This window comes from Pygocentrus nattereri, chromosome 15 (genome assembly GCF_015220715.1).
Source record: "Pygocentrus nattereri isolate fPygNat1 chromosome 15, fPygNat1.pri, whole genome shotgun sequence".
NCBI lineage: Eukaryota > Metazoa > Chordata > Actinopteri > Characiformes > Serrasalmidae > Pygocentrus > Pygocentrus nattereri.
In genome coordinates this window covers 29,148,418-29,173,137 of record NC_051225.1, presented here as the reverse complement: position 1 = coordinate 29,173,137, position 24,720 = coordinate 29,148,418, and the positions used below count along the sequence as shown (strand labels likewise).

The window sequence follows — 24,720 nt, the reverse complement described above, 5'->3', positions numbered from 1 at the left end:
AAGTTTTTTCCTTCCTCTATAATGTTGTCATTTTCTTCCGACAGCAGTGATATGCAATGGTAAGTGTGATCTGCTCTTCATTAACTCTTCTAGCTCCCCTGTGGCATCTACACCCTAAAATGTCTCTTCTTAAAGTATTATTTGTCACTCATAGCTCATTGAAACAAGCAGAGAATTTATGATGACAGAGTGGATTAAAAGGTTTTCAGTCGATACCACATTTCTTTAGGTAGAAGAAGGGATATTTCATAATGATTGGAGTGATAAGGTAAGTAGTGATTTGATGGCATAGATTAAATCTCCCTGTTACTATAACATGCCTCTAACAGTACTCATTGGTTGTCATTTTTTAAAATTTAAATACTTCAGGTTTGTTGTATTTCTTTATTCCACATTCACTATTGTACATCTGTTATGTGTAGGCACACATTCGGGATTTTGTTTGTTTGTGTGTTTCTCTCTCTCGCTCTCTGTTCTTCCCTTCAGTACTTTACAATCAGTCATGTGAGAAGCACCCTGGATCAATCAGAGGCCTAGCTAGTGTAACTGCTTAAGCTTAAAAAGAAAGCCTTCAAGATAGCTGAGCAGAGAGATGACTGATCACATGTACTGCTTGTTAGTTTGGGTTTTAATCTGTTATGTTAGGGAAAGTGCTTTAGTTTTGGTATTTTACCTGCACACTTTTAGCTTTAGTTTTACAAGAGATTGTTTGATTATTTGTACCACCTGCAGTTTCAAACAGATAAGCGAGGTGCACCTATACAATCTCACCATGCAGAAGTCTACTCTGTCTAGTTCCCTAGGTCAGAGGGCACTGCCACATTTTTTTTTATTTTTGATCACTGGCCAGGGAAGTGTAGAGCAGCTAGCTTTTCTTTGGTACCATTTACAGTTTGATTCTTCCAGTGTCCTAGCACACCATTGGTTTTAATAAAATGCCTTCAGAAGATACTCAGAACATAATACAGAACATAAATTGAATGTGAATGTAATTCACTAGAACAGTGGTTCTCAAAGTAGTCCTTTGGGATCCCCAAATAGTCCATGTTTTTGCTCTATCTCTATGTACATCAAGACCAACTGTGGGTCTCTGAAGACAAATTTGAGAACCTCTGCCTTAGACTATGTAATTAATTACATATGTATTATGTAACTATGTAATTGTATAATTGTGAAATGACATATGAACAATTATGTAACTCGAATAGCAAAATGACAATAGCAACTCTAGACTTTAGGCAGAAGATTTAAAGATATACAGTAGAAGTGTATCATGACTATCATTATGGCATATAATATAATTAATAGCCGTGCCAACAAGTAGATAATGTAACTTTTTTTATTGTATCTAGTACAAGTGTTTTAGGTACACACTAGTCTCCTCTTTAAGTCCACCACCTCCCAGCCATTAAATTCACTTGGAAACAAATCCCTTTACTCTGCAAATATGCAGTGTGGAGTTCTTTGGTGTGCATCCAGCTAGAAAAACCAGCATTCTCAGTGTTTGTCATTCTGTGCATGTGTGTGTATGTGCATCGACTTTGCCCTTCTTTCCTGCACTACTGGCCTCTCATTGTGTTTACTGTCATCAGCAGCTGTGTCTGATAATGAGTAAATGTTCTGGCCGCTTTATCCCTCCCCACTAATGCTCCTCACACTGCTTTTAAAAGAGCCCAACTACTTTCAACCTAATTATCTTTGGGTTTGCTGTAGCCAAAGAAAAAGACGTTGTTAATAATACAAATGTTCATGTTGCTGCTGTCGGAAACAAAACCAAACCCAATCTCCATTTTTGTCCTTTTTTTAGTTTTTTACATGACTTAAAAATGCCTGTTGGACTGTACAATGTGTGTAAATTGCATGATGAATAGACCAAAAGAAATGGCTCAAAATTATGTGGAAAAATTCTGGTAACATTGACTTACTTTAAAAGTAAAGTATCTTAGCTTAGCATTGACAGTAAAAGCTGGGTGAGTTGTTTGCTCACACATACAAATCTTAATTTCAAATGAATGAGAAGTGTGTGAAACCCAAAGCAAAAGAAAGCAGTGATTTGTAAATCCCTTTACCCTAAACCTTTACTTAAACAAAAATAATACAAGATATTTGATATTTTACTTTATAAACTTAATTGTTTTTTGTGAACAATTCTCATGTATCATGCTAAAGCAAGCATGCAGGAAAGGTCTAGTCCAAGGATGAGTTGAGGCCACTTTGCAAAAATGCATCAGCAAATAATCCAGAACAACGTTCCTCAACAAGCAATTAGCAAGAAATTTAAGTAAGCTCATCGGGCAAGCCTGGCATCATTCACGTACAGGCAGAAATGAGAATGCTCTGACCAGACAACACATTTCCAGTCATGAACAGTCCAACTTTGTGTCTCTTTGCCCACTGTAATGGGCAACTTTGTGAGCAGAAGTGAGCAAAGGCCTCTTGCGTGCCACTCCATATTGCATGCTCCATATGTTTATGGTATGCAGCTCTCTGCAGAGTGTTCTTTTGGAAATCTCAGGCAATTCTTGCCTGGAAGCACAATGATTATAATTCACAAGCTGTGAAACATGCTGGTGGTCCCTTAACATCTGCTTTGCAAACCATTTTCCACACATTGAAGGAGACATTCACTGCACTGTACCACCTCTTCTCAATCTATGAATCCTGTCACATACCCTGCAGCTATTTATAGTCTGATCCTAGGGCAATGCCATCTGCAGGAGCCGGAAGTTGTTACCACCTTGTTTCTCTGATGGATCACACATGGGCCCAGGAATACTTTCACAAACCAGTCAATAAACACTGTTGGTCATTAAGTACAGTTAAGACTGTATTATACACATCAGAATCCAGATGTCAGAAACATCCAGAAATGCTGCAGACTTCTCTAGGTTAAAGCTCATCTGAAAGGGACTGATGCACAGTGGAAGCATGAATTGTCATCTGAAAATGAAACCCCTTCAGATATTTCAGATGTTTATGGAGATAATGGACATTGTGTTCTCCAGGTCAAAGAAGAAAAGGACTAGCCAATTTGTTACCAGTATGAATTTCAAAAGCTAGGATTCTGTCATAGTATGGGAGTGTATTAGCACCATCTCTGAAAACACCATTAATGCTGAAGGAAATATACACATTTTGGAGCAACATGTACTGCTTTCCAGAAGACGTCTTTAAACGTCAATTGTTGCAGCTTTTAAACTGGAACAATTGGTGTCTTTAGTCTCCAAACAATTAATGTGTTGTTAAAAAACAGTTTATGTAATTTAGTGATAAACATAACTTTCTTGGAACATGTTGCAGGCATCAAATTAGAAATATGTGTATATTTACAAAACAATGACAAGGTAAAAGATTAAATATGTTCTATTTCTGTTTAAATGCAAGTCAAAGTGGTTTTACAAATCATGTTCTGGTGCCTTTTACATACTGTCCCAACTTTTTTTGGAATTGAGGTCTGCAGAATAGACTGGTAAACCAGTCTAAAGCAAATCCTGCAAATTTTGCATATTTCTATGGCAATTTGCTATCAACATAACAGTCTTGGGATTTGCTATAGTCAAAGAAAAAGGTGCTATTTTGCAAAGAACATGCACATAAAGCAGAGTGTGAAAAGGCAACGTCAACACTTCATTCACTGACTGAGCTGTTTTCAAACAGACCTGATAAAATTCCTAAATCCCAAATCCCTGAAATAGCCAACCGGGTCTCACTCCCTATGCGTATGAAATCGTACGCAAAACTAAACACTGGGATGCGTACTCATGCGTACGCAGAGAGCTGCGTACAAATGTTACGCCGCTATCAAATACATGTAAATACTCGCCGATTCCCGACAAATCGATCCCTAGGCTATATTTAGGTGTCCAAACTGATCGTAGTATCTACTCTGTACAGTATATTAACGCAAACGCTAAAAAAAGATGAGACATTTGACGTTTTACGAGTTGAGAGAGAGAGACATAGAGAGAGATGCACTTACTGAGCGAATGCCTAGAATACAGTGGGATTCGGTCAGAATTCTTCACTAAAAAGACCAACATAATCGCTTTATTAAAACCCTTCCTGAGCAATGATGTCTGAGGTAAATATAAGCGTGCTATACACTGGAGCACAGTATGTTCAGGCCTGCCACAGAGTAAGGGACGGAGATACACACCAATGAGCACACACGTTATTATTAATTAATAATAATAATAGTATTAATATTAGTAATTAATATATTATTCATAATTCTGTTATTAATTAATAAACTATGAGAGTTTAATAGTTTCATAGTTTAGGGTTTGTTCGGTTTGTTTTTGGCTACTTTTTTCTGATGTGTGGAGACAAACGTAATTTTCACCTAAACGTATTCCTTCTTTTATTCTCTGTTTCTGGTTCTTCTCAGGTTCTGATATGCCTAAATGAACTGATTAGTATCCAAGCTCAAATAATGATGGATTTTACATCTTCAGAAGTGATGTGCGAGGTTGCCAATTTAACAAAGGAATTTACTTTTAGTCATTCTTGTTCGTTTTAGTTAACCTCACTTGTAACAGGAATTCATTCATAATAGACCACGTATGGAAACATCCCAATATATGTATGTATTTAGTTAACAAGAATGTGCTCAGACAAAGACTCTTACTGTGAAGTTCTGGTTGCATTGGTAAGGTTGCTATCCAATTTGAGCGCGATTGCGACCATCGATATCAAGGTTTTGAAGCAAAGATCGTTTAAGGGAGGGTCTAAGTTAGGGCACTACATTTCATACAGCCTCATTTATGAAAGCTAATGCATTGAAGTGAAAGTGAGCGCCCCCCATCTTTCGGACTGTGTGCACTTCCGCCCGATCCTCTGGACACGGAACCACAGCTCGCTTTTCCCTCCACACGGTGAGTGTGTAAGCAGTCCGGTGCTTAACTTGACTTCGTTTTAATAACAGACACATGCAATTCTGAATACATTAACAGTTTTTTTTCATTAATATAAACTTAAATAAAATGCAATATTAAGTAGGAGCTCGGTTTAACATCCCAAGAGTATAAGACAAATGTGCACAGTCTGGTCATGCTGCTAGCTAAACTAGTAAACTAGCTTAGATTAGCTAGCATGCCTTTAATAAACTTGAGATTTTAATCACTCTTCCTTTTGTAAGTATCGCAATTTCTATAAAGTTATGTTGCCCTGTGCACCATGTAGTAGTTTACTTTTGACATGCTAAGAATGCGTGTCGGTGTTTAACAGGTGAAAATGTTCTTTGCTAGCTAGCATTAGAGCTGGCCTAATTAGAGCATGTGCCTAATATGTATACCTAAATAATCCACAGGTCTACACTAACATTACTCAAACTGTATGTCCATTAATGAATGATATAGAAATGACATTACAGCTAGAGCTGGTTGATATGTGAATTGTGAAAACATGAGTAAGAAGTTTTCATGATACGTGGTAGTATTTAATAAATGAGTTAAAATATTTTCAGAGTATAAACGCACAATGATATTTTTTTAAACATTTCACACACTGTGCTCTACCAAATCTAGTTGGAGAGGCCTAATTACTTTTATTACTGACAGTATCTGCAATATGCTCCGAAAAATTATATGGTAACATTAAATGTTTTGACATCTTTTTTTTTTCTTTTCACAGACCTTTCAGATCCCTCCTCACATCCATCTATCTCTCTATCCTTTATAGCGACCCAACGGCACTTTTAAGAGCCACTCGTCTGTCTGTCTATCCATACATCCATTCATCCATCCATATATCTGTCTGTCTGTCTTGGTGTTTATCTGTCTACCTGTTTATCTGTCTGCATTGTCTGTGTGTGTGCATCTGTTGTCTGTCTGTGTATCTGTAGGTGTCATATTTTTGCCTTCATTTACACCATGGACTCTGAAGGAGACTCTGGTAATAAATTCCACAAGCTTCTTCAGGAAGCACAGAGACTTGCAGCAGAGCTCAATCCAAAATTGGTAATACTGTGTTTTTTTTTCTTTTTACATGTTGTGGTAACAGTATGAGCATGGCATGATCTTTATTATGGATATTTACTGAAGCAGTTTAATGAGCCTGGGTATGTGTACTAATTTTTATTTTACAATCATAGGCAAAGAAAAGAAGGTCGGCAAAACCCGTATCTGGTGTTGTTAGTTGGAGACAGAGGGATAATTCAGGACAAATTATTCCAAAATTTCCCCCAAAGACTTATAACTCGACTACACGTAATAAATGTTCTTTTTGGTCTCTAAATTTGAATTGTACAGGTCTTCTGATAGTTTAATAATGAAAATGTACCTTGGTCTCACATTGCTTTTTGTTCCAAACTCAGGTAAAAGGAGCAGTTCTGAAGTGGCTGAACCAGTATTTCAGCAGCCTGAGCCAACACCTTATGGTCAGTAGAAATCTGTTACACAGATTATACATACCTAACTGTTAGTCACACATTTAATAATTTAGTAATATTTTTTGTCTTACATTTACAGATAGTGCTCAAGAACTTAATGCACTGCAAGACATTCTCAGGGACATTCCTCCACAAGAGAAGGGCACTGTGCCACTAAGCTGGGCTGAACGGCAAGCTCAAAGCTCAGAGAAGTGGAATGCTTCTAGATCAGCCATGGTTAAAAACATATTTCTCGCAGAGCACACAGACACCTATATCTGTGACATCTGCCTGCAAAACACATCTGTTGTGAGGTGCAGAGATTGTTTGCCAAGACAGTTCCTGTGCAGTTCCTGCGATACACAGATACATCAGCACATCCTCCATAACCGAGAAGCCATGTTTGAGGGATTCTATCAACCCTTAGCCCCAAACATGATCATTCAACTTCAAAATGATGGGTCACACCAGATAAAGCATGAAGGTTTTAAATTCTTTTAAATAGTTGTGCAATGTGTTTGCCATCTGTTTTTTCAGCTCTGATTAATTTTGTTGCCATTAATTTTTTTCTTCTGTGTTTTAGTTCGACTGTTGCCGGTTCGTCTACCTCAACAGTGTACCTGTTCTCCCAGTCAGCTAAAGCTGACCTGTGGCAAAGAGGTCATCCTTGTTGGAATTAATGGTAAGTACTTGGTTCAGTTCAATTAAATGCAAACGACTGAATTCATGCTGCTTACACAGCTCTTTTTGATTTCAGGACGGTACCAACTAAATTTGCCAACATTGAGCTGTTCTCAGTGCATGAAAAGCTGGACCACTGGACTTGATGAACTAGTACAATGTGGATATTGGCCTGCTACCATCAACCACCAGACCATCTTCCATGTAGACCTGTTCCAGTCTTTCCAGGATCTGAAGCAGCTGGCTCCTGGGCTTTCTCGTCAAGCATTTATTGGAATGCTTGATGAAAGAACAAAGTATTTTGGCAGAGTAAGCGTGCATCATATTTCTTTGTTGTAGATCAGGGCCAGTCTTATCCACAAAGGGTCACTGTGGCTGCAGATGGTCTTTCCAATCAAGCAGAACCTATTTCTATTTGTTTAAAGGTGCTGTAGAATACATTTATCTATTTTACATTATTCTCTAATTTGTACATAGAAGGTATGCGACCTTGGTTGGGGTGAAAAATGCCCACATGAGGTTTTTACATGCCCATTTACAGGTTAAAATGTGTTGGTGGTTCTTGTTATATTTTGAGGTAAGGAACTCTGGACCTGGATGCCCTGATAGTTTTGCACAGTTTGGTAATTTTATTCCTGCTCAAGCACCCCTGGTTTAACTCATCAGCTAATTACTTTACTGTGCTGTACTCTGGCCGTCAGTGTGGTGTATAATGTGTGGTACACAATGTGTTGAAGTATTTTTTAATTACATGTAATGAAGAAATGTATGTGTACAATTAGTTCATCACCTTTGTGTTTTTTCTGTTATTTTGCAAGACCGGAAAAATATGTGGTGACACATTCCAGCGGTCATTTCTGGAGTGGTGCTACGCGCAGCATGAGGTGGACAAACTGTTGGAAGTTGAGCCCTTCCGGTGTACAGCATGTTCACCACAAATGCATGCTGTATCAGTGGATGGAAATAGAAAATTATACCGATTTAAGAATGCATCAGGGTATGAAGTTGTGTTCAGAATACTTCTTTTTTCAAACAGAACACATGTTGTTTCAAAAGCTGTTCATGTTTGTAGCATTACAGAAATCTAGCTTTTTCTATTGTGCAGAAGTGCCACAAAGGGACTTTTTGATGGCACCTTCCTGGCCAGAGATGAGGAGGTGTCAAGTTTTGTTGCTCAAATCCAGCAGGCAACCAAACATGTAAATGTACACTAATGTTTTTTTTTTTTTAAGAATTTATATTTTGTGTTCATTGATCTGTTTAAATTAATTACTTATTTGTGTAACACATTCGTTTTTCTTTTCTAATCCTTGCATTTTTGTGCTGTTTTATTTAATTATAGACTCCTGGGAAAGGAATGTGCGGATCATCACAATGGACAGCTGCAAAAGAGCATTCTGGGAAATCTGCCTCAAAAATTGATGAGGAGGGGCTGGAAATCGCTGTGTGCCGGCATGGGGTGCTTTTGAGAGCACTGAATATGTTCAGAGGGGAGATTTATGCTTACCCTCTGTATCTGCAGAAGGAACTGTCCCCCTCAAATGTTTCCTTTTTCTGTTCAGATGTGGCATGCAAGTATTATCCGTATTTGGAAAAGGTCTCCAATAAGTGCTCTGAACTGCAGGGACTATTGGAGATGCATCCACTTCTTTCAGTGATGCATGCCAAAGCACACTCCTGGACATGTGAGGTAAGCAAAGGTTGTATAAAATCTCAACAGCTATGTGAAAACTGTTGGCTAAACAAACCAAAATATGAATTTTAAATCAATTTGAAAACTATTCCCAAGATTTCTCAAAAACTGTGTTACAGTTGAAATGGGGTGGACGCAATCAAGAAGGCGCTGGCAATACCATTGGTGAGGAAGTGGAGCAGGTAAAGATAATTTAAAGCACTATGTAGCTGTTGAAGTGTAGAGGTTGTAATGAGACTTGATAGTTCGAGCATGATAATGAAAAATTACTGACATTTATATCTATGTTAGGTAAATAGCTTCCTGTCCAGGGCTGCTATCTCCACAAAATACATGTCTAAAGGTGGTAAGTATTTTTTGGTATACAATAAACCCATCACATGTATTTGTGATACACAGCCATTGAAATTACAATGAAGTTAAATGTTTCAAACTTTTTGTTTACAGGAAGAACAGACATGCTCACAGTTCTGGCAATGGGGTGGAACAAAAAGAAAATGAGTAACATGGACAAAATATTGGCCCAAAGATATGCTAAGGTACCCCATTTAACTGACTGGAACTGTTCTTAACGCTTTTAAAATGTTACTGAATACTGAAAAATGTTTGGTGATATGATTTGGTAATATTAAAGGCCGTCCAGAGAGTGGCAGATGATAAGCTTAAGCTGGAGGAGCTCAAAGCTGAGTTAAGGATTGATGATGCTGTTATCCAACAGTGGGTCACTGAGGTGCAACACTGGCCTGAAGGTAATATACTGAAGTAAATATTGATCTTGTGTCCTTATTCAGTAATATTTTATTCTAAAGTCACTTTTTCCTAATAGCAAATTCTAGTTTGGAGGGTGAAGCCTCAAGGGAGGTCATTCTGAAGAAGAAAATTGAAGGACTGTACCTTAGTGTCATGCAGAGGAAACATCGCCTTTACCGTCAGACAGGTATGATTCCTCATTATTTAGCAATTTTTCTTTCAGCCAACTGATTGTTTCTTTCTTTTGTAATGTACTAAACATAACATCATGTAAATTATGTAAATATTGTTGTGCATGTTATTCAGGTCTTTATATTCAATTCAGGTCAACTTTATTGTCATTATGCCTATATAGGATTGTACAGTACAACAAAATACTGTCAGCCTATTTCTCCAGTGAAGTGAAAGTGAATAGTGATATTGATTAAGTAAACTTTGAATAAGTAGACTGATATTTTCTTCCGCAGACAGCAACAAGAGACGACATAAGATGCGCCAGAAAATTGCAGAGGAAAAGGCAGCTTTATCTTCTGCTATTGAAGAGCTACGTGAACAGACGGACATCATTCTGCCTGCTGTTGATGAGCTTCTCTTGACTGAAAATTTTGTGTGGTCCTGGACTTATCTTGGACCCAGTAAGAACATGTACAATACAGAGCTCAAATGTAGCTTTTGCATACTAAATACATCCTAAATAACTGCTTGTGTTGCTTAATAGGTAGAGCCAGCACTTGCCAGACCTGCCAACCTTTACGCATTTTGCGTAGCAGATACGCATTTAGACATCAAACTACGCTGCTACGATTTGTCACTTCAAAATACGAGAAAAGCCATCGATGGCTTTGAGTTCAACTGTCTGTGCATTTGCGCACTGGGCAGGTTGTCTATGGGTGTAACTGCATTGGGCAGCAACCAGTTGGGAAGACTTTGACCAATCATAGTGGTAGTTTTAAACTCTTCAAACAGGCTACAAGCGGAGAGCCGTCAAAACGAAAGTAACGAATTTAGTTTTCATCCCTCTCAGTCCATCTTCATACTGTGACTGGTTTTAAAGGGAGGACTGTACTAAACAGTTTCAGAGGTAACTGGCAGGATATGGGAATTGTGAATTGTCAATGTCAAAACTAGGCTACTCAAAAACAAGATGCAAAATATAAACTTTTTTTTTTTTAAGTTTTAGCATTTCGCTTGTGTAAATATCCCCCTGCGAGCGTGAATGTGAAACTCGTGAGCACAGCAAGAAGTCCTGCGTGCGTGTTTATCATCATGTTGCGCTCAAACCGCCTTTTTCATTCTCGATTGTCTTCGCACGCCATGTGTCACCTTCGACTGCTTTCTGTGCTCGAGTGAAATGTTTGTGAAATGTTCGAGTATTGGATTGAGATGTTTTTGTTTTTTATGCATGCATTCACTGATACCTGTTGCCCGAGTGCAAATGTACCTGACCTTGTGCCGTGCCTTGCTGTGATGTGCTGTGCCACCCCACCGCAAGAAGTTGCTACTCAAAAAGAATTCCCAGGTTGGCAGGTCTGACTTGCTGTAAGCTTACATATTTCTATTTCTTTCTATGAACAGCTGATCTCAGAACAAAGAAGGCCATCTTTGACCAGGTGATGGTGATCAGGAGAATGCAAGAGGAGGAGCAAATTGTAGTTCAGGAGATGAGGAGGCACTTGAACTCCCTCATAGGTGTTGCTGGGAGTCTAAAAACCTTACTGCTGGACCAAAGTAAGTTTTTCATCATTGCAGTTAATAGCATTTTTGCAGTATGTAGTCAAGAGTATGCAACTTGATTGAAGGACTATTTGTGCTTCAGCAAAACCTGGTGTGGGGGGCATTGTTAATCTGCTTTTTCATCCAATTCTTAGGCAATGGCGCACACTGTGGATATCACAGCATGTTGAGGAGGAGATTGAGTGTTGTGAATGCCCAAGTACATCACACAAAAGCATCATTCAGCTTGGCTCTTCATGGAGAAATGACATCCCAAGATATGCTGTCTGAGGACAGGGAGGAACAAGTGTCAGATGTGGAGGACACATCTGATGATGACAATGACATTGATTCTTCATAAGTACATTGAGATTATTAAATACCCATGTCTAGTTCTTTGGGCTTCAAAACAGCTTATGGTGCATGATGTGGTGCATTATCACCACATCATTTACAGGTAGTTCTCGACTTACGTCCATTCGACTTTACGACCGTTTTATGAAAGGTGAGCTACGAATTTAAGAATTAAGAATTTAACTTATAATTCGTGCTTAGTTCTTTTTCTCAAATGAAAAGCGAATCAACAGCCGAATTACAACCGAGACTTGCCTAAATAGTAGCGGCCGTTGGCGTAGTGCACTACTTAGGCTTGCTTTCTAGTGTTGTAGTACGCGGTTTGAGATTCAGCTAAAGAGCGCACAATGGAAGAGAAGAGTATTTTGATTGACACTGGAAAAAAACAATCACGATCGGCACTCGGAATAACAAGGGGTTGACCATCATCCCGGAAGATATGTTATGTTCTGAATTGCAATTAGTGTTTTACTTTAAATTAACTGTAAAAAAAAAAGAAAGTGTATTAATAGACGCTTCAAATGACATAAAATGAACAAAGAAAAGTATGACATATAACAATAATAAGGAAAATGATGATAAAATATGATTTAAAGATTTTCATAACATCATTACACAGTACTGTACATATAGCATACTCGAGTTACGTCCAATCAGCTTTACAACGGGTTTGTTGGAACCAGTCGTCGTCGTAAGTCGAGAACTACCTGTAATTGCTTTGGCCAATTCTGTGTTGGGTGGAGAAGACATCTCTGGGAGTGAAAAACACTTTTTATTATTAAATTTTATAATCTGTTCTTTTGATCACAAAAATTACAAAGGACACCTACTCATTCACGTCTTATTCGAGCTGTGCTGAATTACTATATATGTATCACAGGCCTGAGAATAGCCTGAATTAATTTCATTGTTATATCTGTGTGTATGTGTGTAATTATATAATTGAGGAGGCAGTTTTTGCACAGGAGACAAGACCCCTGAAGCTTGTATATAGTCTTCATTGTGCATATACAGTTAAATTTGCATACTATCATGAAACGCGCTGTACACTTTCCAGTGCACATAATGGATACTGCTGAATTGGTATTATTCTGTGCATTTATCCTTAGTCTAATGTTAATATGGACAATTGTCAAGAAAAAAAATGCTTTACATTGTGAATAAATGGTACTGTATCTGAATCTTTATGGTAGAGAACTTTGTCTTTTTTTATTCACCATGAAAATGCACTATACATTACATTAATCTTCAAGTTATATTAATGGGCAAACATGCTGTGCAGGAAAAGTAGGTCACCAACACAGATGGAAAATTGTGCAAACACCGTTACATAGATAATCATGACGAGACCTGTGCTGTGTATTTTTGGATCCGATAGGATTTATAGTTTTTAATAAATTTAAGTTTAAATATTTTAAAATCCCCATAGGAATGAATGGGGCAGTTTTTTAAACCGATGATGCAGCAGTAGGCCACTCAGTCTCACAGACACGCAGGGTCCCTCTCCCTCACACTCATGACACTTCTGCTAAATACACATATACACTAACATGCATGCACACACATACCCACATAGTTAGGACTCTATAGCAACCACTTGGTAACACCCTAGCAGCCACCTGGGATACCCTAGCAACTACCTAGTAATACCCTAGCAACAACATAGTAAAACTCTAGTAACCACCTGGAATGTCATAGCAACTGCCAGGTAACACCCTAGCAACTACTTAGCAACACCCTAGCAATGACATAGTAACTCCCTAGCAACTGCCTGGAATATCATGCAACAGAGGACATAGGTATTTTTTACATGCTTCAGCACTCGGCAGCCCCACTGTGTGTTTGCACGGTGTCACGGGGGGTCGGCGTCCCAGCTCTGGGGACACGACTACTCCCTCCATTCCTGCCTCCACCTCTAGGGGAGCACACTTTACACCATCCCTACCCAATTCCCAATCACCTGAGTATTAATCCAAAACACCTAGTCCTCGTTGGGTTTGGTGTCTTGTCTCCCTTATTTCCACAGGTTTCACCAGTCCAGCGCTGCGCATTGCAAAGCCTGCATATGAATGCAGCGCTGTGCCTGGTGACCTTGTGCCTGTGCAACTCCAAACTGCCACTAGAAGCAATAACATAAGAACTGGGAAGAAGGGAACATTTTTTGGTATCAGACTCCCAGTATCTCTGCCTAGGTTGTTCTGCATGATAGAAGAGTCATATATACAGTTCTTAATGCCATTTGACCCCTGGAGGTCCAGCAACACCCCCAGGAATAACAAAAATTTGCACACTTTAAAAAACTCTAATTCAGCAACTAATTCACATATAAATGTGAAATTTCATACATTGATTATTTATATAAGAAATAAAGTAGGAGGCACCTTTCAAGCTTATATGAAAATATCAAGTTTATAAAAAAATGTTTTATCATGCTGATGAATTATGTCACATATTGAATTATGTGACATGATTTATGACCCTAAAAATGTAAATAAAAACAGAATGCTCAACAGTTTCTGCCTCGGGGACGCATTGCATAGGACCCCCACATGAACATATTGCAAGCACGGACACCTAGATCAAAGGGCAGACACGTGGCAAACCTTTCAAGGTGCCCTTATGGGCTATACTATATAGAGCACTATAGGGGCAAAATCAGGCATATAACATGCTTCTGTGGCCCAACGCATGAATGCAGTCACATGCTGCTGCATGGACGCATTGTAAAGTCCCCCTAGATGAACATACTGCAAGCACGGACCCCTAGGTCAAAGGGCGGAGACAGGGCCAGACAGGGCCAACCGCTGAGCGCAGCTGAACCAAAATTTAGATACATCATATTAGATACATACATACATATATTACATCATATATCATAATGTAATATGGATTTGGGTGGTGCGGGCCAATGGATGGAGGTAGCTGCACCCCCTCATAGAGTGTTACTCTTCACTATATATACATGGTTAGTCCATTGTTACAAGCACCTAGCAACAAGGGCCTGCCCACATGAACATTCTTTGTGAGTGGGATGCAAATTCACATCTATATGAACTGTGTCAAATAATGTCAATTGGGATGCAAATTCACACCTATTTGAACTATGTCATATAGATGTGAAGTAGGATCAAGAAATGGGATGCTAGTTTATTTTAAGAAATGAGCTTAAAACTCACAAACTAAGCATTAACATAGTACATGTTTCACTGAAGCCATATATGTCTTCAGAGTTGTAAAATTCTACTGTACAAAACCCACCTATTTTGGTGACTTGAGTAGATTGGAATTGGGATTATGAGATCTCTGCTTTGGAGTGACCTACATTGAAAATAAGACCAGCACAGTCCAAGTTTGGGTCTCCCTAAGTCAGAGTGTGAGTTTGAAGAGGATTGGAGAAAGTCAAAATTTTGGTCCAAAAAAACCCTTTGGACCAAATTTTTGACTTTCTCCAATCCTCTTCAAACTCACACCCTGAATTACAAGGGCACAGGTATATACATGAATGGTTTGGGGTGTCCTTTGTCCTATTTTTCCTTTCACAATGCATCAAATGTCATTTGTCGTTGCCAAACTGTGCACAATGCCAAATGCCATATGCACTTATCCACTTAGCCCTCTACCACATACCACCATGCATGCTGGCCTTTTGTGTTCCGATGACAAACCAGATGGTCCCTCTCCTCCTCTAGCCCGGATGATGATCCATGTCCATGATTTCCTTATTTACTTCTGAAACTCTGGGATGCTCTTTTATATCCAATCGTGTTACTGATCTGTTTTTATCATTACACAACTTTATCGTTTATGTTGAAGTACACAGCCAGTGTAGAACAGGGCCATGTCTATAAACCTGCGCAATACACTTCATGGTACAAAAATAACCCAACCATTAATTTTAAAGTATAATGATGTTTTAGAATAAGTGAAAATCATTACAAATCTAATGTTGGTGTAAGCATGTGACTGACTAATCAATAAAATAAGTGATAATGACCCAACAATGCCCCAGAGCTTTCTGCAGGTAATTGTATGACCAAAAGTTTTGATTGTTACTTTTGGCAAAACAGACAATATAGTGTATCACTGAAATTGCGAACATGACTGATTCTGAGAATGTGGTGCTACAAGTTAAGAACAATTAGAAATACAACATGAAGTTTTACAATATTATATCAATTTTAAGTGATATGTAGGTAAAGAAAAGGTGTGTGGGGTAAACACTTTAATTCCACATACAAGTATTGTTTTAAGATGTTGCACAATATCTTTATTGAACAATAATAACCTTATGAATGACAAGGGTAATGATGAATAAATAACACATCACCTAGAAATAGTTATGCTAAACATCAAAATTCCAAAATGAATAATTTAGAGTATTATTTCAAATCATTACTACGGGAATATCTCGTTGAAAGGCTCCCATGTGTCTTTCCACTTGATGCCACTGCAAAAAAAGAAAACAAAATATAAGGCATCACATTACGTAAAATACATTCTTATAAATCGGAGTGTGAATAGAAATGAGCCTTGTAATCCTCTCTATCCTCCGCAGTGACTTGCTTATGTAAGTACATAAACTTTCACATTTTAATTTCAGAATTAAATCACAAATGACAAAGTTCACATACCACCCAGAACACTGCTGCCAACGGACTTTGACCTCTTTTGTGCCCTATGATGAAATATAAATTATTCATTACACTCCACAGTCCAATTACAGTGTTACTGACCTGGTCTCGCTACAAATACACCACAACATCTTCTAAGACATTATGCTGAATCGACACACAATACCACAGTGGTTTCATTCAGTCTAGGACTTGGCTACAAATATTGTCATCTCAAAGACAGAACAATAAACAGCATCAGTTTCAAGATAATACTCATCATAAAATCACAAGATTTATACACCTCAAAGTAAAAAACATTATGACCACTCACAGATGAAGCAAACACCGATATTATGACAGTGACGCATGTCAAGGTTTGTGATACATTACAACTGAACAGTTGCTTCTCATAGTCAGCATGTTGGTTCTAGGGAGAAATCGGCAAGATTGAAGACCTGAGTGACCAAATCATCAGAAGCCTGGGCATCTGGAGCATCTCAGAAATGGCAAATCACAAACCTGCAAGAAGGTGTTGGGTGCTCAAAGCTCATTGATGAGACAATGAAGGCTATATTGTCTGGGCTACTGGGTCACAAATAATAATAAAAAAAAAAAAACATTTAATACTAGCTACACAATGTATTGCACCTTGCTGCAAATTTACCCCTGTGGGATAATAAAAGGCTATCTTATCTTATATGTGGCTGTTTAGCTGTAGCTAAAGTCCTGTCAGAGTGTCCAGGCTTGTCCCATGCGCCCACAATGCGTCATGAGAATCATACCTTGGAACAATGAAAGAAGGTTGTCTGAGGGTTGCTCAATTTGACACATTCCACCTCCCTAAACATTGTTATGGGTCAGGTACAGGTTCCCTGATGGCAGTGATATCTTTCAGGATGACTCCTAATAATGCATCCTGCCACACTGCACACCGTTTGGGAACGGTTTGAGGAACATGCAAAAGAGTTCCCTGACCTCCAGATCTTAAGCAGATTAAGCATCTGTGCTTAATCATTTGTGACATCACATTAAGCATTTGTGATGTACTGCAACAGCAGGTCCTATCCAGCAGCTCTACTTTGCAACTTACAGGATGCAAAGGATTTGCAGTTAATGTCTGGGTACCGTATACCACGGAGCACCTTCAGAGGCCTTGCCTCAGCATGTTGGAGCTACTGTGGTGGCATGCGGCATTTGGTCAACAGCATATAAGGCATGTGGTCATAATATTTTACCTCATCAGGGTGTTTGGTGTACCAGACATTCAGAGAACACCTGTAGCTTTAAACATGTTTATACCAGGGTAGAACTGAGTCTTAAGTCAGAGCTGAATTACTTTTAATGTGTTCTTGGATTGGATACGTAGATGATTTGTGACGATGAGACATTCATTTTGGAATATAGCCTATATTTTTTCCCACTGTGCATGTGTTTATCCTAACACATCATAAAAATAGGACCCTTTATCTCAGTTTGCATTCAAAAGATGAATTTCCTTCAGGATCTGCAATTTCCTTCAGGATTAATAAAGTGTTATCTTATCTTATCTTATACACTGAAACAATGATCACTCACCTCTTTTGATACCCTCTGTGATAAAATTTTTTGGACTGGGTAGGTGTCAGCCATAGTGTGGACAGGGCATTCTAAAGTACAAACAGTACAAATTTCATTATGACCAGCTTTGTTAATGTATGTAGTCATATATTTAGATTAATTAAAGCAATGTCCTATAATGCAGTGGTTCTAGTACTCAGGGCCAACCTTTTGCTGTAAACCTACCAGATATCCAGTGTTTGTAATGTACAGGTGCATCTCAATAAATTAGAATTTCATCATAAAGTTGATTTATTTCAGTAATTCAATTCAAAAAGTGTAAGCCATATATTGTATAGATAGACAAACGTAGTGATCTATTTCAGGCGTTTATTTCTTTTAATGTTGATGTTCATGGCTTACAGTCAATGAAAACCCAAACGTTATTATCTCAGAAAATTAAGGTTTTCTAAGCCTTTAAAGCGGTCCCTTAGTCTGGTTCAATAGGCTACACTAGCATGGGAAAGACTGCTGACTTGACAGATGTCCAGAAGGCAGTCGTTGACACCCTCCACAAGGATGGGTAAGCCACAAAAGGTCATTGCTAAAGAAGCTGGCAGTTCACAGACAAAAAGGACTGGACTGCTGCTCAGTGGTCCAAGGTCTTGTTTTCAGCTAAAAGTAAATGTTGCATTTCATTTGGAAATCAAGGTCCCAGAGTCTGGAGGAAGAGTGTAGAGGCATACAATCCAAGCTGCTTGAGGTCTAGTGTGAAGTTTCCACAATCAGTGATGGTTTGGGCAGCCATCAAAGCAACCTGGTCTTCCATAACACTTCAGCAGTGCCACAGACTGATCGCCTCCATGACACGCCGCACTGATGCAGTAATTCATGCAAAAAGAGCCCTGACCAAGTGTTGAGTGCATATACTGTACATACTTTTCAGTAGTCATTTCTGTATTAAAAATCTTTTTAAAAATTGGTCTTATATAATATTCTAATTTTTTAAGGTAATGACTTTTGGGTTTTCATTGACTGTAAGCCAGAATTACCAACATTAAAAGAAAAACACTTGAAATAGATCACTATGTTTGTCATGTATCTATACAATATATAAGTTTCACTTTTTGAACTGAATTACTGAAATAAATGAACTTTTTGATGAAATTATAATTTTTGAGCTGCATGCACCAGTATTTGGTACTATGCAAATGTTTCAGGCACCTGAGAAAATATTTCTGAAATATTACATTCTTCTTAATATAATCAAATAAACTAGTCTAGGTAAAAATAATTACAATTTCAGTTATACATCAATTCAATTAAATAGATGAACCCAATAGAACCCCAGATTGTGAGAATATGATTTTACCACTTGGGTTGATCTTTATTCTTCTTTTCTTGCAGGGAAAAGTACGATTAAATGTCGAGCTGGACACTAGATGAAAGAAAACATATTAGTAGTTAGAGCTGTGACATCGAAATTTTCGCTGCAGCACAAGCTGGCTGAGTTGTGACATCAATGCATTCTGGCTGAGTGAAGACATCAACACAACTCTTATTTAGAAGTAAACAGGCAAACTATATAACTATGCATCTATATAACTACACATAAAATTAGTCTAAATAGTAGTGTTAAATATTTTTTTTACATGTATTGTTACCCTGCATTTTATTTCTGCTTCATATGAGTTCAAAACAAGTAGGCCATATAAACACATTTCATCTCAGTGTTCTATTCATGTCTCAAATAAACCACATGGTCACCCATGTGGTTCCAACCTGGAGAAACTACTGTCTCACTTGCACTGTCATTGTTGTTCAGTTGCTACATAGAAAACAATGCAAAACAACCAAGGTATTATAAAGTTTAAGGAGGGAAGACTACAAGTCTGAACCTGCTGGTTCCTTCAGTGAATGTTAAGGAATCTAATACTTATTTTCATTCGCAGTTCAATAAGAGTGATCTGAAACAATGACAAATATAACAACATTATTTCTTCATCAGAATTATTATTTGAATATACATATACATTACAGATACATACATAAAATTATGATTACACAAATACGAATCTAATAAAGGTTAGATTTGTTTCCAATGATACAATAGTTTTATTAACTGTACCGATGTGGGTGCTAATTGTTTGACGATTTGACAAACGTTTCATTCATCTACTTTACTAGTTTATGGGATATTTAAACACGGCTAGGTCTGCATTGCGGGTGTCAGTTGCTTAATAGGCAAATGATGGGCATGGGTGCCATTGTTCAACAACTAAACAGACTATCAAGTTTTCATGGTAAACAAGAGGCTAGCTGTTTTTGCTAACTCTCTGCTGAAAGTGAAAATGTAATCTTAGATTGTTTTGTCTGTCGTATTATTGCATAATGACTGATTACAGTTCAATGCAATAACCTTAAAAAGTATAGTGAAGCTAATAATTTACCATTTGGTGTTACTTCTTGTGTTCTTTTCTTGCAGGGGTACTTGTCTGTGGAATTCCCATTTCCAGATGTAACAGGGGAGAGAATTGGATTGAGTTCATCTAAAGAGCTGCTGCGGGGCTCAGGAGGAGCTGAAAAGCTGGGGCTAGCCTCAGGACCATCTGAAGAGAAGGGGCTGGTCTCAGGAGCATCTGAACAGATGGGGCTGGTCTCAGGATCATCTGAAGAGCTGGGGTTGACTTCCAGATTAAGAACCACTAAGTTGAGGAAAATATTTTATTAACTACAGTTCCACAGAATGCATGACCGATAATACAAACCTCTCGTGTTTCATTCATGGTGCCAAGTACATCGCCAATATATTTTACAAGTTTACAGTAATTGACCGTTGTGTAGATTGTGCTGCACAATTTATCAGCAAACCTCTTCTATTTCCATTAACAGAAAGGGAACAATACTGGACCAACAAAGATAAAAAATTAATTGTGTCGGCCTATTGCCCATATAGTAAGTGCGTAAGATAAAAAGTCCAGTTAATGTAGCCTTCACGAACATCTATGTTCTAACTCAGTTACTTTATAGAAACCTTAATAAATTATGTTATATGAGTGAGAAATAGAATTCTGGACCCGCAAACACATTCAGTGAATGTTAAGCATTATTTTTTGGTACTTGCTTTCACTCTCAGAAGGACTGATTTTAGTTAAGAGACATACATGAACGATGCATTTTGACCAGAATAATCACTGGATTATAAAGGTGGTTGCATCTATGCCAAGGGGCAATAAACTTTTCTAGCAGCTTGGGATCACCTTACAAATGAACATTTTTATTGTTTATTGCTTAAATTTGTGACTAATCTGTATGTATCTATAAACAATGTATAAATGACTGTGTAAATACACAAATATAAAACACATTTATGAGCGTAGTGATACACCATTAACAGTTCAATGTAATAAACTGAAAGAGTAATAATAGTGAATATTACCATCTGACAGGAACTTTTGTGTTCTTTGCTTGCAAGGGTCTCACCTGTGGAATTTTCCTTTTCAGATGTAACAGGAGTAAGAATTAAGGTGTATGTAGGTTCAGTATGAAGGGGAGCAACTGAAGAGCTGGGGTTCTCTGTAGGACCATCTGAACAGCTGAAGTTGGTCTCAGGAGCATGTGAAAAGCTGGTGTTGGTCTCAGGAGTATGGGCAGAGCTGGTGTTGGTCTCAGGAGCATTTGAAGAGTTGGGGTTGGCTTCTGGATTAAGAGCCACTACGTGAAGAAAAACATTACTATAATGTTATTATAATACCACACTATTATAATGTAATGTTATAGTAATTACAGTCCTTTGAAGGACATATTAACATTCATTCCTCCTGATTTGATAAGCAGATATGAGAGACACAGAAAATGAATGAGTGAAATACTCAATGCACTTAATTTCAACATGCCTTTTAGAAGACCTTCATACAGCAAACGAATTGTAGAAATTGATGTCCTCTCCATTTCTGAAGAAAACTGCTGAGGATAAAAAACATCTGCCCTAAAATTTGTGGCCTGCCTCGTCTTCCTCCTCCCAAGAAGAAGAAGGGGGTAATAACCCAACATGTGAAACTTGTGGAGCTGTAAGTTAACAATAAGTACATATTAGTAGTATTACAAAACCCATGTATGTAAACAGTCCATGTGATTAGTTATTATTAGTTAACTTACTAGAAGATTGGTGGAATTTATCAGCTTTGAGGTGTTTCTTCCATTCAACATTTTTTGGGCCCATTCCTTTGATGCTTTGTCTTTGGCCTGCTGCAATTTCACTTTCTGGGGCTGAGAAGCCCCACACAGCTTGCAGTGTTTACAGCCAACATTTATTTGTGCCTTGCATGACTGGCAGGTCTTTTGGGTTGAACCTGGCATGGTATCCAGTCAGCCAGACAGACAGATGAACAGCCAGAAAGAAAGCCAAAAAGGTAGAACGACAGAGAGGTAGGTAGGTAAGTAGATAGAGAGATAGACAGATAGATATATAGATAGACAAACAGATAGGTAGATAGACAAATTGATTATCTATAATCAGATTATAAACGGATGTATGGATAGACAGACAGACGAGTGGCTCTTAAAAGTGTCGTTGGGTCGCTATAAAGGATAGAGAGATAGATGGATGTGAGGAGGGATCTGAAAGGTCTGTGAAAAGAAAAAAATAGATGTCAAAACATTTAATGTTACCATATAATTTTTCGGAGCATATTGCAGATACTGTCAGTAATAAAAGTAATTAGGCCTCTCCAACTAGATTTGGTAGAGCACAGTGTGTGAAATGTTTAAAAAAATATCATTGTGCGTTTATACTCTGAAAATATTTTAACTCATTTATTAAATACTACCACGTATCATGAAAACTTCTTACTCATGTTTTCACAATTCACATATCAACCAGCTCTAGCTGTAATGTCATTTCTATATCATTCATTAATGGACATACAGTTTGAGTAATGTTAGTGTAGACCTGTGGATTATTTAGGTATACATATTAGGCACATGCTCTAATTAGGCCAGCTCTAATGCTAGCTAGCAAAGAACATTTTCACCTGTTAAACACCGACACGCATTCTTAGCATGTCAAAAGTAAACTACTACATGGTGCACAGGGCAACATAACTTTATAGAAATTGCGATACTTACAAAAGGAAGAGTGATTAAAATCTCAAGTTTATTAAAGGCATGCTAGCTAATCTAAGCTAGTTTACTAGTTTAGCTAGCAGCATGACCAGACTGTGCACATTTGTCTTATACTCTTGGGATGTTAAACCGAGCTCCTACTTAATATTGCATTTTATTTAAGTTTATATTAATGAAAAAAAACTGTTAATGTATTCAGAATTGCATGTGTCTGTTATTAAAACGAAGTCAAGTTAAGCACCGGACTGCTTACACACTCACCGTGTGGAGGGAAAAGCGAGCTGTGGTTCCGTGTCCAGAGGATCGGGCGGAAGTGCACACAGTCCGAAAGATGGGGGGCGCTCACTTTCACTTCAATGCATTAGCTTTCATAAATGAGGCTGTATGAAATGTAGTGCCCTAACTTAGACCCTCCCTTAAACGATCTTTGCTTCAAAACCTTGATATCGATGGTCGCAATCGCGCTCAAATTGGATAGCAACCTTACCAATGCAACCAGAACTTCACAGTAAGAGTCTTTGTCTGAGCACATTCTTGTTAACTAAATACATACATATATTGGGATGTTTCCATACGTGGTCTATTATGAATGAATTCCTGTTACAAGTGAGGTTAACTAAAACGAACAAGAATGACTAAAAGTAAATTCCTTTGTTAAATTGGCAACCTCGCACATCACTTCTGAAGATGTAAAATCCATCATTATTTGAGCTTGGATACTAATCAGTTCATTTAGGCATATCAGAACCTGAGAAGAACCAGAAACAGAGAATAAAAGAAGGAATACGTTTAGGTGAAAATTACGTTTGTCTCCACACATCAGAAAAAAGTAGCCAAAAACAAACCGAACAAACCCTAAACTATGAAACTATTAAACTCTCATAGTTTATTAATTAATAACAGAATTATGAATAATATATTAATTACTAATATTAATACTATTATTATTATTAATTAATAATAACGTGTGTGCTCATTGGTGTGTATCTCCGTCCCTTACTCTGTGGCAGGCCTGAACATACTGTGCTCCAGTGTATAGCACGCTTATATTTACCTCAGACATCATTGCTCAGGAAGGGTTTTAATAAAGCGATTATGTTGGTCTTTTTAGTGAAGAATTCTGACCGAATCCCACTGTATTCTAGGCATTCGCTCAGTAAGTGCATCTCTCTCTATGTCTCTCTCTCTCAACTCGTAAAACGTCAAATGTCTCATCTTTTTTTAGCGTTTGCGTTAATATACTGTACAGAGTAGATACTACGATCAGTTTGGACACCTAAATATAGCCTAGGGATCGATTTGTCGGGAATCGGCGAGTATTTACATGTATTTGATAGCGGCGTAACATTTGTACGCAGCTCTCTGCGTACGCATGAGTACGCATCCCAGTGTTTAGTTTTGCGTACGATTTCATACGCATAGGGAGTGAGACCGGGTTGAAATAGCTTACATGTAGTTTTAAGGTTAGTCCACAATCTTTTCTTAACATGCAAACAAATTCAGATATTATGTTGCATTTTTCAGAGATAAAATGATTAAACATGCATTTCCAGAAACAAAAATATGCATTACTACATATCTCTCTAATTGTTTAATTTTAGATTGTGCTTTCAGACAGAACTACATGTATAATACTACAGCTAGCATGTAAATGTGTTGCTACAAGCTCGTAAGCTGTTGTTCTACAGAATTACAAAACATGTAGATCAAAAAAGCAATGCTTTTTCATTTCAGCTTTAAACCACCTTTTACCTTCATTAATTCTTCAGTGCAAGAACCTACTGCATATATGATATTAGTTGCTTCATAAAGAAACAAAGGGGAACATTTTTTGTTCATCTGTTTATTCTTTTTATATTTTTCAGTTTAAGAACAGTTTTATATGTATG

General features: G+C 37.8%; 2 protein-coding genes across 3 annotated transcripts; one reads left to right on the top strand and one right to left on the bottom strand.

Annotated features, from left to right (window-relative positions):
• The first annotated feature begins 3,709 nt into the window (after nucleotides 1-3,709).
• LOC119265212 lies at nucleotides 3,710-12,103 on the top strand. 2 transcript variants are annotated; one of them, XM_037545042.1, is made up of 18 exons: nucleotides 3,710-4,874; nucleotides 5,632-5,957; nucleotides 6,092-6,206; nucleotides 6,314-6,376; nucleotides 6,468-6,851; nucleotides 6,951-7,049; nucleotides 7,125-7,357; nucleotides 7,867-8,045; nucleotides 8,154-8,253; nucleotides 8,391-8,738; nucleotides 8,861-8,923; nucleotides 9,033-9,087; nucleotides 9,189-9,280; nucleotides 9,376-9,490; nucleotides 9,568-9,678; nucleotides 9,959-10,126; nucleotides 11,067-11,219; nucleotides 11,360-12,103. In XM_037545042.1, the coding sequence occupies exons 2-18, from the start codon at nucleotides 5,871-5,873 to the stop codon at nucleotides 11,563-11,565; spliced, it is 2,571 nt and encodes an 856-aa protein (XP_037400939.1). In that variant the 5' UTR covers nucleotides 3,710-4,874; nucleotides 5,632-5,870; the 3' UTR covers nucleotides 11,566-12,103. The 2 variants fall into 2 exon arrangements, with proteins under 2 accessions (XP_037400939.1, XP_037400940.1); XM_037545043.1 differs by having other exon boundaries at nucleotides 3,710-5,957; nucleotides 8,154-8,247.
• A 3,714-nt stretch (nucleotides 12,104-15,817) lies between these two features.
• On the bottom strand, nucleotides 15,818-24,261 carry LOC119265223 (putative uncharacterized protein DDB_G0290521). The gene is made up of 8 exons (XM_037545116.1): nucleotides 21,866-24,261; nucleotides 21,604-21,775; nucleotides 21,191-21,421; nucleotides 20,158-20,412; nucleotides 19,080-19,145; nucleotides 17,747-17,817; nucleotides 16,190-16,233; nucleotides 15,818-16,005 (listed from the first exon to the last, which is right to left on the bottom strand). The coding sequence occupies exons 1-8, from the start codon at nucleotides 22,064-22,066 to the stop codon at nucleotides 15,954-15,956; spliced, it is 1,092 nt and encodes a 363-aa protein (XP_037401013.1). The 5' UTR covers nucleotides 22,067-24,261; the 3' UTR covers nucleotides 15,818-15,953.
• Nucleotides 24,262-24,720: the final 459 nt, after the last annotated feature.

What these genes read in the sequence shown, in the direction of transcription:
- LOC119265212 (XM_037545042.1), top strand. Translation starts at nt 5,871, where the DNA reads ATGGACTCTGAAGGAGACTCTGGTAATAAATTCCACAAGCTTCTTCAG. An exon ending in GACTTATAACTCGACTACAC is followed by an intron (nt 6,207 to 6,313) that starts GTAATAAATGTT and finishes TTCCAAACTCAG; the next exon opens with GTAAAAGGAGCAGTTCTGAA. An exon ending in AAAATACATGTCTAAAGGTG is followed by an intron (nt 9,088 to 9,188) that starts GTAAGTATTTTT and finishes TTTTGTTTACAG; the next exon opens with GAAGAACAGACATGCTCACA.
- LOC119265223 (XM_037545116.1), bottom strand. Translation starts at nt 22,066, where the DNA reads ATGCCAGGTTCAACCCAAAAGACCTGCCAGTCATGCAAGGCACAAATA. An exon ending in CACAGAGGGTATCAAAAGAG is followed by an intron (nt 16,234 to 17,746) that starts GTGAGTGATCAT and finishes ATTTCATCATAG; the next exon opens with GGCACAAAAGAGGTCAAAGT. An exon ending in TGGCAGCAGTGTTCTGGGTG is followed by an intron (nt 16,006 to 16,189) that starts GTATGTGAACTT and finishes CTTTTTTTGCAG; the next exon opens with TGGCATCAAGTGGAAAGACA.